Source organism: Syzygium oleosum, unplaced genomic scaffold, assembly GCF_021117445.2.
Source record: "Syzygium oleosum isolate NSW1041296 unplaced genomic scaffold, Sole_v2.1 Sole_v2.32, whole genome shotgun sequence".
Lineage (NCBI taxonomy): Eukaryota > Viridiplantae > Streptophyta > Magnoliopsida > Myrtales > Myrtaceae > Syzygium > Syzygium oleosum.
Window position 1 is genome coordinate 2698152 of NW_026607516.1, and position 15379 is coordinate 2713530.

General features: G+C 42.7%; 2 protein-coding genes across 3 annotated transcripts; both read left to right on the plus strand.

Moving 5' to 3' along the window:
- Positions 1-345: 345 nt before the first annotated feature.
- Positions 346-7459, plus strand: LOC115687035 (U-box domain-containing protein 33). 2 transcript variants are annotated; one of them, XM_056304490.1, is made up of 10 exons: positions 346-1231; positions 1785-1912; positions 2037-2158; positions 2986-3090; positions 3380-3839; positions 3959-4096; positions 4605-5132; positions 5963-6727; positions 7013-7242; positions 7358-7459. In XM_056304490.1, the coding sequence occupies exons 1-9, from the start codon at positions 967-969 to the stop codon at positions 7193-7195; spliced, it is 2694 nt and encodes an 897-aa protein (XP_056160465.1). In that variant the 5' UTR covers positions 346-966; the 3' UTR covers positions 7196-7242; positions 7358-7459. The 2 variants fall into 2 exon arrangements, with proteins under 2 accessions (XP_056160465.1, XP_030468363.2); XM_030612503.2 differs by having other exon boundaries at positions 347-1231; positions 7013-7459.
- Positions 7460-10668: 3209 nt separating this feature from the next.
- On the plus strand, positions 10669-15263 carry LOC115687036 (probable glycerol-3-phosphate acyltransferase 8). The gene is made up of 3 exons (XM_030612504.2): positions 10669-11052; positions 11510-11822; positions 14158-15263. Exons 1-3 carry the CDS (start codon positions 10739-10741, stop codon positions 15037-15039), a joined length of 1509 nt encoding a protein of 502 aa, XP_030468364.2. The 5' UTR covers positions 10669-10738; the 3' UTR covers positions 15040-15263.
- Positions 15264-15379: the final 116 nt, after the last annotated feature.

The following is a 15379-nucleotide window of genomic DNA, read 5'->3' on the forward strand; positions in this document are numbered from 1 at the left end:
TTAAACAGGTTCAGACTGACGTTGCATCGCTTCGAAACTTGCTAGACAATTTGCTAAAAATAGTTGTAAACGGCGTGTTTGTGGGAACGCAGCAGCAGCTGAGAAATATCTTTTTCCTCTCAAACAAGGTTGGGCCGATTTTTGAACAGTAGGATTGAACCGGGCCGAGCTGGACCGCGCGGATCGGTTCGATCCGGTTTCAAGAACACCGGCCTGGGGATTGGGAAAAAGTGGACCTTTTGTGAGAGAGAGAGAGAGAGAGAGTAGAGCCCACCCGGGAGTAGTTTATGCAAATTTCTGAGCTGTTTATAAATGAATTCATTACTCAACGTCATTATTTTGTGCAGCGGATGATGGATTGATGGGGAGTTTCTTTCGTTGGTTTCGATTTTTCTGTAGCGGAGGCGATCAAGAGCTTTAGGACAAGATATCTCTTTTACAGCCCCAACCATAGTATTCATTCGTACCCCCGACCATAATTTCTGCTTGCTTTAGCCATCAGTGTTTGGTTATTTGGTTGGTTGGTTGGGTCGTTCAACGTTGGAAACTTCGATGGTTCGCTCTCCGACACCCTTGTCTTCTCCCTAAATCGTCTCCCATGGAACCATTGGGGGGGTTTCCCAAAAAGAGTGAAAAAAGAAAGATTGTAGTGAGCTGGGACGGCAAATTCGGTCGGGCTAGAGCGAGAAAGATTGAGTTTTGGGAGGTGGGTCGTTCGTGGGTGAGGATGTTGATCGGTGGGCTTGCGCTTGAATCGACCCTCGCGTGAATTTTTCGGTGGCGGAGCTTCTGGGCAAGAGGGGAGGGACGGAGGGAGGAAGGGAGAGAAAGAGGGTGTGTGCTTTTCCTCTGCTGGTGTTTGAGTTGAAGCTGAGTTGCTGAAGTTTGTGGCGCGGAGTAATTTGGGATTGATGGGTGTCGAATTTTGATGGTTAGAGCTGTTGAGCTTGTGCTCGTGCTGTTCCCATGGCTCTGGTGAGTCGTGCGCCAGTGATAACGCGAAGCGTGGATCGGATTCGGATTCATGAAATCGGAGTTTCGGCGATTATGGCGAGCAGAGGGGAAATTGTGGCTGAACCGGTGACGCCGGCGGTCGAGGAGAAGATTTACGTGGCGGTTGGGAGTAATGTGAAAGAGAGCAAATTGACGCTCATTTGGGCTGTGCAGAACTCTGGTGGCAAGAAGATTTGTGTTATTTATGTTTTGGTTCCTGCGCAGAAGATCCGAATGGGTAAGTTGAATTCGAGCTGCAAATGATTATCTGCACAATTGGTTTCTATTAGCTAGACACTGTAAAGTTGTGTATCATGTTCTCTCTTTCTTAAACCTTGATTTATTTGGTTGCTCTTTATATTAGATGGCTTGTGATATCTGGGAGAAGATTGATTGGCCGTGTTGGTAACTTCAGTTATTATTTGTCGTTGGATGAGTTAATGATTTGGTGTTAAAACTGTGAAATTATTTGGTCAAAACCTGCGATTTAAAGCAGCAATACTAGTTTTGTCATCTGTGCAAATCTTAGTCATAGAAATTCTATATATGTCGTGAAATGATTCATAATGAGCTGTATTGAGACTTGGTAGTACTTAGCTTTGCAAGAGCATGAAGTCCAAGTTTTTCTTGTTTTTTTGGTTCTTCTTCCTACTTTTTTTGGGCCGATCAATGGTTGGTTTAAGGATGAAGATAAGTAGAAATTATTGGTATTTTTTACTTGCCTTCTTTTGCTGAACGGTAACTCTTGTAGCTCTTATCTCTCAAAACTAATTTTCCACTCTGGTTTGCAGAGGGACTTGGTGCTGAGATTCCTGTGAGCTCAGCAACAGAGCAGATGGTGAGAGCACACAGGGAAACTGAGAGGCGAAACATGCATACACTTTTGGATGAGTACCTGCGGATTTGTAGCCAAATGGGGGTATTCTTCTTCTTTTGTACTGATTTGCTTTCTTTCTAGAATATTGAATTCAGATTAATCGCTCTGGTAATAGTCTTCTTGCCAAGTATAAGACATGAGGATTCTGAAGCAAATTTATTGGTAGGTACGAGCAGAGAAACAGTTTACAGTAGCAGGCTTTATTGAGAAGGGGATTTTGGAACTTATCCGGGAGCATGGTATCAGAAAACTTGTTATGGGAGCAGCAGCAGACAGGCGCTATTCCAAGTACAAATCTAGAGAAATTTTTTTTCCTCTTTGTTCCTTCTTTTCTTTCTTGCCATAATGAGAATCAACAGGAACGAATCGGATTAGATCCCTCCTCTTTAATGTATTTATCAACAGTGCGCCGTTTTTTTTCTGTCTTTAGTGTGATTGCTCTTTACTTGTGATTTGCCCATTTTGGAAAAATATTTAATTTTTTGGCCAAACAAGTTGGAAAAGGATGTTGTGGCATGCAGTTACTGATAATGATAATAATGTGAGATGCTGTGTATCTTATTTATCCTTGAACTGTTATAGGTAGATGGTGCGGAAACTTTTCCTCCCTGCAAGATTTTACTCAAGTTCATTACGTTAATGAATGACGATACAAGTCGTTTTGTGCATCACATAAATGAACAGTATTAGTTTACTTGATATGGTAGAAGGAAACTTCTTAAGTTTATCGATTTAATGGATGATAGGTCCATGTCAAATAACTATCTACCGGTTTGAGATAAAATCTCACATGATCAGAACCATAAGCACCATCTACCCTCGTGATTTAGGTTCTATTCACGGATTTCGCAAAACTAACTGAAGCGAGTTTTCAGAAGGACCCTTGTTGCTCATGCCAATAATTTGGTCAACACCAACAGCTTGTCATGAAAATCAGCCCAGATGTTCAGTCATCATTCAAATCATTTTATGATGGTGTAGTGATTGAAGTAGATTAATTATGCATAAGCACTTAGCCATGCATGAGTATTAATTCGCAACATTCTTTGGTAGTCCTTTATATCTGTCTTGCATTTATGTCGAAATTGCTTATGATAATTGGTTTGTAATTTCAGGAAAATGATGGAGCTCAAGTCCAAAAAAGCCATTTCTGTCCGAGAAGAGGCACCTCTTTCCTGTCACATTTGGTTCATATGCAGTGGCCACCTCATTCATACAAGGTCATTCTCTAATCCTCATTGCCTTTCTGTCTTGATACAAATCATGTGCGTAATGGCAGTATATGAACCAGCAAAGAAAGAGGTTCTTAACAGCCATACTGACATCTTACATGAGAAAAGAAAAAACATACGAACAGTATGATCATGGATAATAAATTTTCTGCTACTGGTTAATAAGGAAATAATAAGTCTATTTACCAGCTATTTCCTCTTTTGTTGGTTATGAATCATGGGGATGGCAAAGAAAAGCCTCTCCTCTGATACTAATCTTAACACCTCGTGCAAATAGGGAGGCTAGTACAGATCAAGCTGATACAATAGGTTCCTCTTCACCGGTTCCGATTGCCTCTACTCCTGATTCTGGACTGTCAACTCTCTCGAGGTCATCTTCTGGGACACCTCGTAGGAATGATACACCAAAATTGACAAATCCAGTGCAAGATATGTTTAGCAGAGTATTCTCTTCAAATAGCGAGAGGCGTGGAGGGAGGCCAATTGTTTCTTCTTCCCCGGAGAGTCCACCAGAACCATCAACTGCACAAAGCACATTGGAAAGAGAAGGGAGTTACCATGAAATTGAAAGGTTATCAAGGAGGAGTCATTCTCAGAGTTCAGTTGGTTCATCGTTCTCATCCGTTGGTGCGACTGAGATGGTATCCTCTCCACCAGTGAGGCCAGAAATGAGCGAGAGGAGGGTAGAGATAATTCAGTCAAACTGTGATGAGGACTCAGCTCCTTCCAGTGTGCTGGTATGTGCAAAGAGCCATCTTTCTTCTTTTGCAAAAATGCCTGCTAGGATCTATGGCTTTTACCTTTGCAAATCAATTGATAGCCGCTAATATTTGAGAGGTATGATAAAATGTGACAGGATGTGAATATGAATGACAATCTGTGCGATCAACTTGAGCAAGCCCTGACAGAGGTCGAGAATGCAAAGATAGACGCGCTTCAAGAGGCAGTGAGGCGTGCAAAAGCTGAGAAGGTTGTCATTGAGGGCATGAGAAGGGTAAAGTTTTGATAAAAGTGTAAAATAGTGTGTTGTACGTGTGTTGAAGGAATGGACTTAGTTTTTTGATAAATATGTCATTGACTAGTGTGTGTGTTTGCTGATTCGGTTTATTTTTTGTCAATCATATCTAAAGTAGTGGGCTTCTATGTGTGCTTGCATGCGTGTTAATAATAGTTGATTTCTTTACCCATTTCATCATTTGAATATATTAGCTTATTTAATTGACATGTAGATATACTCTTACTTATGTGTTCATTGCTAATAGAATTTAAGTCGCATCACTACAGTTGTACTACTCGCAAGACATTTTTTCCAAAAATGCTCTTGTTTCTTCCCGAGTCATATTGTGATCTTGGTGTGTAAAACGCTTGGTTAATAACTTAATGATCATAGTTGCATCTCGTAACAGCTGAATAGCATTCATGGCTCAATTTGCATAGAAGTGGAAAAAAGAAACAAACGGATGACTTTTCCTTAGTAGTAATCCTTTTTTAAATTAATTCAGGTGAAAGCTTTGGAAAGCTTGTATACCGAGGAGCATAAACTAAGGAGTGAAATCGAGGAAGCTCTCGCAAAAGAAGAAGAAGAACTCGGCAAGATGAAGAATCAGCAAGATGAAGTCTTAGAAGAACTTCGTATTGCTATGGATCAGAAGTCATCATTAGAGAGCCAAATTGCAGAAACAGATCAAATTGTAAAGGAGCTAGAGCAGAAGATCATTTCTGCTGTTGAACTTTTGCAGAGTTATCATCAAGAACGAAGTGAGTTGCAGATTGAGCGTGACAATGCACTCAGAGAAGCTGAGGAGTTGAGGAGAAGACAAGGTGATACCTCGAGTGGGACCTTTCCTCAGTACTTCTCTGAGTTTTCTTTTTCAGAAATTGAGGAAGCAACTCGAAATTTTCATCCATCATTAAAAATTGGAGAAGGCGGCTATGGGAGCATATATAAAGGTTCCCTTCGTCACACACCGGTGGCTATCAAAATGCTGCATTCTCATAGCTTGCAAGGTCCTCAAGAATTTCAACAAGAGGTAGGGTCAAGTATCAATAATTTCTTGAAAATCCTAGGCATCTATTATCTAACATACATCTAGTGGGCCCATTGTCTACTTAAGGCTGCCACTGAAGATTATTGGTTTAAATTATTTCGCCTGCGATGATTTCGGGATGGATATCCAGCTACTTGAATACTAAAAACATTTTCTTTTCATCCCTCTGCATGGATTTTTCATCATTGCATCTGCTGGAGTATGCACTATTTGTAACTTTGACTCTCTCTGCTGCCTCTGGCAGTTTATAGTGGTTTCATGTCATTTTTGAATTTTTTAACAACACCTACATCTATTGGGCTTCTTGACTGCTGCAACTAAAAACTACTCATTTTGAATATCTCACCCTTCAGGGATGTTGGGATGCATGTCCGAGTTATTGAACCTTAAAAATTTTTGCCGACCCGAAGTTCAAAGAACTTGTAATTCGACTCTCTCTGCTACCACTGGCCATCTCATATTTGGAAATACTAAATGGTTTCATGTTGTTTTGATTTTTCAATAACATTCACATCTTGTTAGAAGTACAATGAAATACCTTGCATAGTAGAATCCACTGCTGCTGGTAAAATTCGTGAGGAATTACGTTTAGTACATCCTTCAATAGCACTTAACAAGAGATCTTATTTTGTTATATCACTCTTCTTAGCTCTGAATGCGTGGCTTACTGCAAGTGACTTTTTTACTATGGCCTTGAGCTAATTTTTTCCTACTTTTGTTAGTGGATGTTTTTTGTGCTAAGAATTCATAGTCCAAAAAGTAGCTTCTGCTCAGGAGTTCAGCATTATAATTTACTGCGGATTTGACCTCAGGTGGACGTCTTGAGCAAGGTGAGGCATCCGAATCTAGTCACACTCATCGGAGCTTGTCCAGAGGCTTGGACCCTTGTCTACGAATATCTACCGAATGGAAGCCTTGAAGATCGACTCAGCTGCCATGACAACACGACACCGTTATCATGGCAAACTAGGATACGAATTGCCACTGAGCTCTGCTCGGTCCTCATCTTTCTTCATTCTAGCAAACCTCACAACATTGTGCATGGAGATGTAAAGCCGGCTAATATCCTTCTAGATGCCCACCTTGAGAGCAAACTCAGTGATTTTGGCATCTGCCGCCTGTTATTTCGTGATGAACATTCCAGTAACAGCAACACTCTTTTGTATAGGACTGATCCAAAGGGAACTTTTGCATATATGGACCCGGAGTTCCTCTCTACAGGAGAGCTCACTACCAAGTCCGATGTTTATTCTTTTGGGATTATACTGCTGCGGTTGTTGACAGGGCGACCTGCCTTGGGAATATCAAAGGACGTGCAGTATGCACTTAGTACGGGAAATTTGAAATCCCTCTTGGATCCTTTGGCTGGAGATTGGCCCTATGTGCAAGCTGAGCAGTTGGCCCATTTAGCTCTGAGGTGTTGTGAGATAACCAGAAGGAATAGGCCAGACCTTGAATCGGATGTGTGTAGAGTACTTGAACCGATGAGAGCTTCCTGTGGAGGCTCCTCCTCATTTAGGATGGGTTCTGAAGAACGGTGCCAACCTCCTCCTTATTTCATTTGTCCAATTCTGCAGGTAAGCTAGAGGGACATATTTAGATTCTCTTCGATGCCGCCATCTTCATACTTTGGACAGGTGTTATCATCCTCTTATTGCAAAAGACTTCCATCTTGTTTGGCCCAGTAGAACTTTCCACTGTAGATACTGGAGGATAGCCAAACCATTCTGTAACTGTTGATCTGCCACTATGGTTGGACCATCTCATTTGTGCGGGTCACAATTTGTAGGAAGACATCCCATTTGAATTTCTGGTTTACTATGGGATAATTCCAAGTACATCTCAATTGTTTGATCTTGCAGGAAGTCATGCAAGATCCACAAGTTGCGGCAGATGGATTCACTTATGAAGCAGAGGCCTTGCGAGGATGGCTTGAGAGTGGCCACGATACTTCACCGATGACAAACCTCCAGCTTGCACACAGAAATCTTGTCCCTAACCGCGCACTCCGCTCTGCAATCCAGGAGTGGTTGCAGAACCATTGAGAATTGATATCTGCTCGTGTATTCTTCTCTCATACTTTTTGGCAAAGGTTTATCAATTTCATCCTTTCCCCTTCTTTTTTCTTTTTTTTGGCTTTTCTAGTTTTGCTTGTATTAGAAGGATGTTTTACACACACCTTTACTGTGTCCCTGTAATGAATGCAGGACAGACATGCATCCGTGTGATCATTTTTACACTTGTACAGAAGACAGCACATGTACATTAGCTCTACGTGATACAAAACAGTTTTCCATCTGTCTCTCGGCCCGACGTCTTCTCATTCGTTCGGCTTGCAGATCTTACCGTATCAAAAACAAGTCCTTATGAAAATCGTTCGTGGTTCGAGAAGATTCGGGATTCATTTCATTCATCGAATGTCATGATCTCGCGTCTGTTTCAGCCCTCGGTCATTTCCTCTTAATTGCAAAGGTTATCATGCACGGTGAAGCGGTTGTATTCATTCCACTTCAAGCCACGCGCGACGAGCCCCGGTCGATGCAGTAGGCATGTCAGCTGAATTACATTTTACATGAGGTATGACGCTTCTCGTGTTCTTTTCCCTTGAACACTGCTGACTCGGAGGCTTAAATTCCCGTGGCTGAAGAGATATGTCCGGATTCGGTCGGACAGCTAACACAAATACGACCGCCAACAGCGTATAAATGTTGGTGAGACTTGAAAGTGGTAGGCGTTTCGCCCCCCACCTAACAAGTGTCCCAACGTCCATTTCCTTAGCTATTTCCAAGCTCTTTCATTAAATGAGTGAATGGAAAGGGCCTACTAATCGTGCACCATGATGCCAAAAACTCGGAATTAAAACCCTACTTTGGTCTTTAACCGTATCCTACTAGATAATCTTTCGACCCGGAGGGTCCGGTTTATTTCGGGGAAAAATGCTATCCGCTTATTCGATGCCCGCAATAAATTGCGCACATGTAGATGGCTAATCAAGTTGAATACGTTAACCGGTGAAATCGATTCACCAACGGAAGAAAAGACCCTTCTACCGTCTTATTTGCGCAATTCGCACCCACGCCCAAATCTCTAGACATTACCTTATATAGAGCCTATCGCGACATCATTTGGAGAAGAAATAACATCCTTAACAATCATTCACCATTCTAATCGGGGAAAATCGTCTAAAAAGTCTTAAACTCATTGTACTTTTTCCAATTCGGTCCTATACATTCAATCGAGTTATAAAAATTTTCACGTTTTGCCAATTGAATCCACCCGGCCAATTCTAGCTGGAAATCGTTAATGTGGACTCTGGCTGTGACCGTCCTATATGGCACGGCTAGCGCTAACGAAAATAATTTTTAATAATAATTTAATTTACTTTCGTATTTTTAATTAATTTGTTCTTCTTTTTTCTTTCTTTCTCTTTCTTTTTCGTTTCTTCTTTTTCTTCTTCCAAGCCCGACAAGGGTCGCCGGCCACTGGGGCAAGGGTCACGAGGCACTCACGGGCCGCAGGCAAGGGCTTGACATGCGACGATCGAGGCCCTCACCCGGACCTCGCCTGAGGGCCGCCCTTTTCCCTTTGGCCACTAGATAAGGTTAGATCATTGTAGCTGACCAATCTTTCGGAATTCTAACGTGTTCATCACGTTCTAGGGAACGGCAAGAAACACGCACCCTCCTCCTTCCTTTACGTCAAAATGTAGGAGGACAGGCACATGGGGAATTCAAACCAGACCTCATCGTCCCTTAGGCCTTCCTTCCTTAACTCTCGCAAGATACGATGAAGTCTCCCCACCTCACCCCCGCTCGCTTCCTTTTGATTCTTCCCTATGGTCCGTCCAACAGCTTTTGCCATCTCCCAACTACTTCCAACCAACTCCTCTTAAAAGCCGCTCCCAGAAAATAGATAGGAAAAAACGACACCCACGACAGATCGTGATGATCCCCAACAACAATTAACTTCCAAAAGGGGCCAATTGACTTAAAAGTCATTAGTGAGATTAGGTTCACCATTACTGCACCCCGCACGCCTCCGCAACTGCAAATGTCATAAATTTTTCGTTTCAATTAGTTGGGTTTTCATTTTTATAGATAATTAACCTTATTTTCCTCTTATTTTTTATTTTTTTTTGAAAAAAATGATATAAATGATCCCTGAACTATGACAAAATGTGTAATACGGCTCACGAGCTTTTAATTTGTTCCGTATGGTCCCTGAATTTTAGCCCAATGTGGAATATGATCCATAAATTTTTAATTTGTTCAATATAGTCATCGAATTTTTTTATACATGTTCAATTTAGTCTCTGGACTATATGAAAATACTAAATTTTGTCTCTGAACTCGAATTAATTGAAGGATAATATTTAATATTTTTATGTAGTTTGAGGACTATATTGAATATTTACAAAAAGTTCAGGAAACGCATTAAATAAATTAAAAGTTCATGGATCACATTTGGCCGAAGTTCAAGAATTGTTTTTGTAATTATTCCTTTTTTTTTTTTGTGAGGAACCCTAATATATTTGTTGGCTCCTGTTTGGACGTGGGGTACTGGTTGCATTCAATGGCTAGGCTCATTTATAACCATGTGGGGGTAGAGAGAGGAGCCCATGTGAAAGCCTTTGTTGTATCTGTCGTTTGTACTGACTCTAGCGTCCAATCTGAAGTTGATAATTCAGGCAAATGTGTCGTTACGATGGGGGGAAGTGGCAAAAGTACATTTTTTTTTTCTCTTTTTTCTTTCCTTTTTAAATCATTCGCTAGAACGAAAAATTACACCGAATAGAAGACGCTGAAAGTACAACCGGATCGATAAAGTCGAATCAAATTCATTCGAGCCTGAAGTAGTTAGCCTTGATAAATCAAACCCGGGTTCTTCTTCTTCTTCCTCCTTTCGCTTCAAAAACCTAATTCGCCTTAGATGATATTCCTTATCCAAAATGGCCAGAAAGATTACAAGAATTTCATGCTTGCCATATCCCGCTTTTGCTATAGAGTTCGCAATGCAGAGCATGCGCTCTAACCAAGTTCTTCAATTAACTTAAACTTCGCTTGTTTCGAAAAAAAAAATGAATGATTGGAAAATTATTTTCCTAAAAATGTTTGCTTTTATCTCTTTAAAAAATAAATGAACAAAAAATATTTTCATCATTCATAAAAATATTTAAACATAAATTGTTGTTAATAGTGAATTTTTTTTTATAAAATCACTTATATTTCGCGAAACAAACGGAGCCACGATTTGACAAAACTTTTTTTGTTTAAGCACAGTTTTCATTTTATGCTTTGAGATTTTTAAAGAACGGTGACGTGGAAAGTTAGAAAAATAAAAATTAGAAAACTTGAAATTACAAGCGGCGGAATTTCATACCATCAAACCGTGAAAAAGACGAAAAAAGAAGATAAAATAAAAAAAGAGAAAGAAAGTGGGGGTGAAGCCGAAGCCCAAATCGGTCATTTAATACCGCCCAACCTCCACATTTAAAAACCGACGTTCCCTCTCCTCCATTGCACGAAAGCTCCGCTCGCTCCCTCCGCTCATCCCTCTGCAACATCTCCCGGAGGAAGGCTCTCGAAGAGATGTCGCGGACGAAGGAGAAGCAGGGCAAGTTCCCGCCGATCGGCGAGTGCCGGGGCTCGGGGTACGGGTCCGTCGCCGCCGACCTCGACGGCACCCTCCTCGCCTCCTCCAGCGCCTTCCCTTACTACATGCTGGTGGCGATCGAGGCCGGCAGCCTCCTCCGGGGCCTCGCCCTCCTCCTCTCCCTCCCCCTCGTCATCCTCACCTACTTCTTCGTCTCCGAGGCCCTCGGCATCCAGATCCTCATCTTCATCTCCTTCTCCGGCCTCAAGGTCCGCGACATCGAGCTCGCCTCTCGCGCCGTGCTCCCCAGGTATATATTCCGAAACGAAGAGGCCGCCGCCTCTTTTTGATTGATCCGGCTTTTGGTTTGATTGAACGATGATCGGTTTTGGTGCGGTGCTTTGGCGCTTCGTTGATCTGGAACGAGATTAGGGAGTTGGACTATGAAGGACTTGTGTGTTCAAGCGTCGTCAATTTGTATGCCGCTTTTGTGAAATTGGAAACCCCCGGGCTGCTTTCTGAACGACTTTGTGCAACCGTTACCGAGTTTTATGCTGCTGATGTGTGTGATCGGACGGCCGAAACAGCTTCGTTTGAATCTCAATCTTCTCTGCAGTGTGATGTTACCGTAATCGTATCATATAATATTGATGCTGTTATGGGAGAGGCTGCGAGAGGCTGCAAGTCCATGACAATATTAGTATATTTCTTATGTCATGTGGAAGTTAATGCACTAAACTTGATCGACTCGTGTGGAATGTTATCAGGTTTTATGCCGCTGATGTGCGGTCGGACAGCTACGGAGTGTTCGACAAGTGCAAGAGGAAGGTGGTGGTGACCGCCAACCCGACGGTCATGGTCGAGACGTTCGTGAGGGATTATCTGGGTGGAGACAAGGTTTTAGGTACCGAGATCGAGGTGGACCCGAGGACGAAGAAGGCTACCGGATTCGTGAAGAAACCGGGAGTGCTGGTGGGGGATCTGAAGAGGCTGGCCATTTTGAAGGAGTTCGGAGACGAGGCTCCGGATGTCGGGATCGGAGACCGCGAGACCGACCACGATTTCATGGGGCTTTGCAAGGTCAGTATTTCTCCTATCCCTTAATTCATCGTCCTGATTAATGAATGAATGAATTAGCTCCACTGCCAGGCAGTTATATACGAGGAGATTGATGCATGTTGATTTGCTATTAATTAAACTGTTCCTAACAATGTTCAAGCGGAAAAGGATGTTCTTGCGGATTCACAAGTTGCTCTTAGTTGAAATCAACGACGTCTAACTTCTATTGAAACCCCGATAAGGTCTGCATCAGACATGGTTAGCTAGATAGCTAAAGGTATGGGTGCAACTGGGAAAAATTATGTTTGTTTGTTTAGGGGTTAGTCAACTTTAAGATTGTGCACCACATCTGCAGAATTCAATTATTATGGGGGTGGCAAATTGGTTTTGGGGTCCACGGGCTGGTGATAAAACTCTCGAATCCCTTATCTTGGTGGCGACATTAACGTGCGAGACAATGGGATTGAGCACGATGGGCCTTTAACTTATTGAAGGAGGTGAACTAAACGAGCGAAGAATTTATACTCTGCCAGCAACATCCCACCAACACCATTAAAAATATACATAGTTTATGGACACTGTCGCTGGTGCCGTTGAGCCAAAAAGTAAAGTAAAGACCAGAAAGATGTGGGAGATTTGGGCCTTCGAAGTCAAAGCTACAGAGGGAATTGGCGGAGCCATGGAAATATAAATTTCTGTTCATCCCTCCGCAGAACGATGAGCTTTGATCTCGAAGGACCCACCGTCTTGAACCATCCTCAACGGCCAACCAACTAAACTTTCGGTGGTCCAAGTTTACTAATATTTAATGCGTGCACAGGGTGCAGCTGTTCTTGGTTTTGGCTTATTGACTAATATAAATTCGTATATATCTCTCTTGCAATATCATCAAGGAGGACTTTACTAGAAATGAATAGTTAGGTAAGGAAATATTGCAATCTTAGTGCACTGACTGCGATTGGTATTTTGAAAATTCGATGTTTCAAATGCTCCGGGGTGCGTTTGTTTCATTGTAAACGTAACGTTTTTAGAAAATATTTTCCAGAAAATAGTTAGTTTTCCTTTATTTGGTGATATGTGATCGAAAATATTTTCCAGTGTTTAGATCTCATTTAGAAAATGATTTCAATCCTATAATTTTATCTCGGGCGAAAAAAAATCTGATTTTTTAATATTTTATTTTTAAAAATAAAAAAATAAAAAAGAAAAAATATTAAAATATTAAAAAAGGTCAAAAGAAGCAATGCTGAAAAGTGTTTTACATAAATATGGGCCACATAAACAATTGAGAAAGTGAGTACAGTGTACCATAAAGATGCAACAGACTCTGAGCTGTCGTATTTTATGGTAGAAGAAAGTCGCGACTTTACTGGGGTGGAGAAACGTATATATGATATGATCTGTTGAAAGATGATCACGGCATGTATAGTATTTTGGTACACGGAGAAGGGAGCCTGTATGGAGTTGACATGTGGCCCTCTGCAACTATTGACACCTGACCCACTTTGCTTTTGTCATTTCTCTCCTCGTTCTTTTGATTTCTAGACCATTTCTTTTTTTGTTTTTACTTGCTTCCTCTTCAAAAATCGCAAAATTCTATCTAGCAGAATGATATTTTAAAGGTTTGTCGTCGCACAATCTAAAAGATTGCGAAACCAGTAGTACTTAGAACGTTTGGGCAAAATATTGTAGAAAAGAAGGAACAATATGAGAATCCCATAATTAAATTTATCATTTTTTGTTCTTTATCATAAGTTAATAAGAAGCATAATTTCTTAGAGCTTAGAATTATGCTTATAAAATCCAATATATCACTATGTGGAGTGCTTATTCATTGCGGTCATCTGAATCAGTAGGCGCAATTAGTTTCTGGGTCCCCATGAAACTAGACGGTGATATTTTCTGAATCCTTCAATAATTTCGAGTTGATTGATTTGATTTGTTCACTCCGATCCGGGGCAAGTTAAGGGCAGTGGTGGGGTCACTGGATTGCCTCTATTTTCCTTCCCAAGTTGAAACTAGCACGGTCGGGTCATTAATTTGGAAGCTACTTTTTGCATGTTTAGGTACAGTCTTCATTAATAAGACAGGCTAGGCTTCCCAATCAACTGCCCAAAGATGAACACTTCACCATTCAATTTGCTAGAAACGAGGCTACGCTCATGCTGAGCATTGATTGCGCTGAATCCTAGAGTGCAAAAGGGAAAATAGAGCAAATCCAATTGCTGTCCGAACGAAAGCTTAACTTATGATTCACCGCCAAAATAGATGAGCACAAGAATTGCACTGCATGCATACAGCACAGTGGTGAATGTTCAAGTGTAATAACTCGTATTCAATGCAATCCCAACATCAGGAAGGTTACATGGTGCACCGCAGCAAATCGGCAGCGCTCGTCCCACCTGAACGCCTGAAGAGCCGGATCATCTTCCACGACGGCCGCCTCGTCCAGCGCCCCGACCCGCTCAACGCCATCATCACCTACCTCTGGCTCCCCTTGGGATTCATCCTCTCCATCATCCGCGTCTACTTCAACCTCCCCCTCCCCGAGCGCATCGTCCGCTACACCTACGAGATGCTCGGCATCAAGCTCGTGATTCGCGGCAAGCTCCCTCCCCGGCCCTCCCCCGGGACCCCCGGGAACCTCTACGTCTGCAACCACCGCACCGCCCTCGACCCCATCATCATCTCCATCGCGCTCGGGCGCAAGGTCTCGTGCGTCACCTACAGCGTCAGCAAGCTCTCCCGCTTCCTGTCCCCGATCCCCGCCGTCGCCCTGACCCGCGACCGCGCCGCCGACGCGGCCATGATCTCCACCCTCCTCCAGAAGGGCGACCTCGTGGTCTGCCCCGAGGGCACCACGTGCCGCGAGCCCTTCCTGCTCCGGTTCAGCGCGCTGTTCGCGGAGCTGAGCGACCGGATCGTCCCCGTCGCGGTCAACTGCAAGCAGAACATGTTCAACGGGACCACCGTGCGCGGGGTGAAGTTCTGGGACGCCTACTTCTTCTTCATGAACCCGAGGCCGATGTACGAAGCCACGTTCCTCGACCGGCTGCCGGAGGAGATGACGTGTAAGGCGGGCGGGAAGTCGGCGATCGAGGTGGCGAATTACGTGCAGAAGGTGCTGGGCGACGTGCTGGGGTTCGAGTGCACCGGGTTGACGAGGAAGGACAAGTACATGCTGTTGGGCGGGAACGATGGGAAGGTCGAGTCCATCTCTAATGCCAAGAAAGTGTGATTCCAACCATTCCTAGACGATCGTGGGAGTAGAATTATATTCAGAGAGAGGTGTAATTTCCAAGAAGAAGAAGAATGCATGCGTTAGATCAATATGTGGACCGTCAAAACGAAGACTCTTAAGTTATTGTGGGGGTTGACTCAGTCTCGACTGTGGTAGGGGTCGGTATTTCGATTGATTAAGTTGGGTTATTTTCCGCAGTAACAATGATTCGGTTTGTTGTACCCATATGTACTTTAAATTTTAAAAGTAGCGGATACAAAATAATTTCTGGAAAAAATAGAATTCATCCGGGGGGCTCACCTAGCTATGTATAAGAATACAACTTTCTCTCAAAAAA

Coding starts and splice junctions, on each gene's coding strand:
- LOC115687035 (XM_056304490.1), top strand. CDS start 967: ATGGCTCTGGTGAGTCGTGCGCCAGTGATAACGCGAAGCGTGGATCGG. Junction 3,840..3,958: donor CAGCTCCTTCCAGTGTGCTG/GTATGTGCAAAG, acceptor AAAATGTGACAG/GATGTGAATATGAATGACAA. Junction 4,097..4,604: donor TCATTGAGGGCATGAGAAGG/GTAAAGTTTTGA, acceptor AAATTAATTCAG/GTGAAAGCTTTGGAAAGCTT.
- LOC115687036 (XM_030612504.2), top strand. CDS start 10,739: ATGTCGCGGACGAAGGAGAAGCAGGGCAAGTTCCCGCCGATCGGCGAG. Junction 11,053..11,509: donor TCTCGCGCCGTGCTCCCCAG/GTATATATTCCG, acceptor GAATGTTATCAG/GTTTTATGCCGCTGATGTGC. Junction 11,823..14,157: donor ATTTCATGGGGCTTTGCAAG/GTCAGTATTTCT, acceptor TCCCAACATCAG/GAAGGTTACATGGTGCACCG.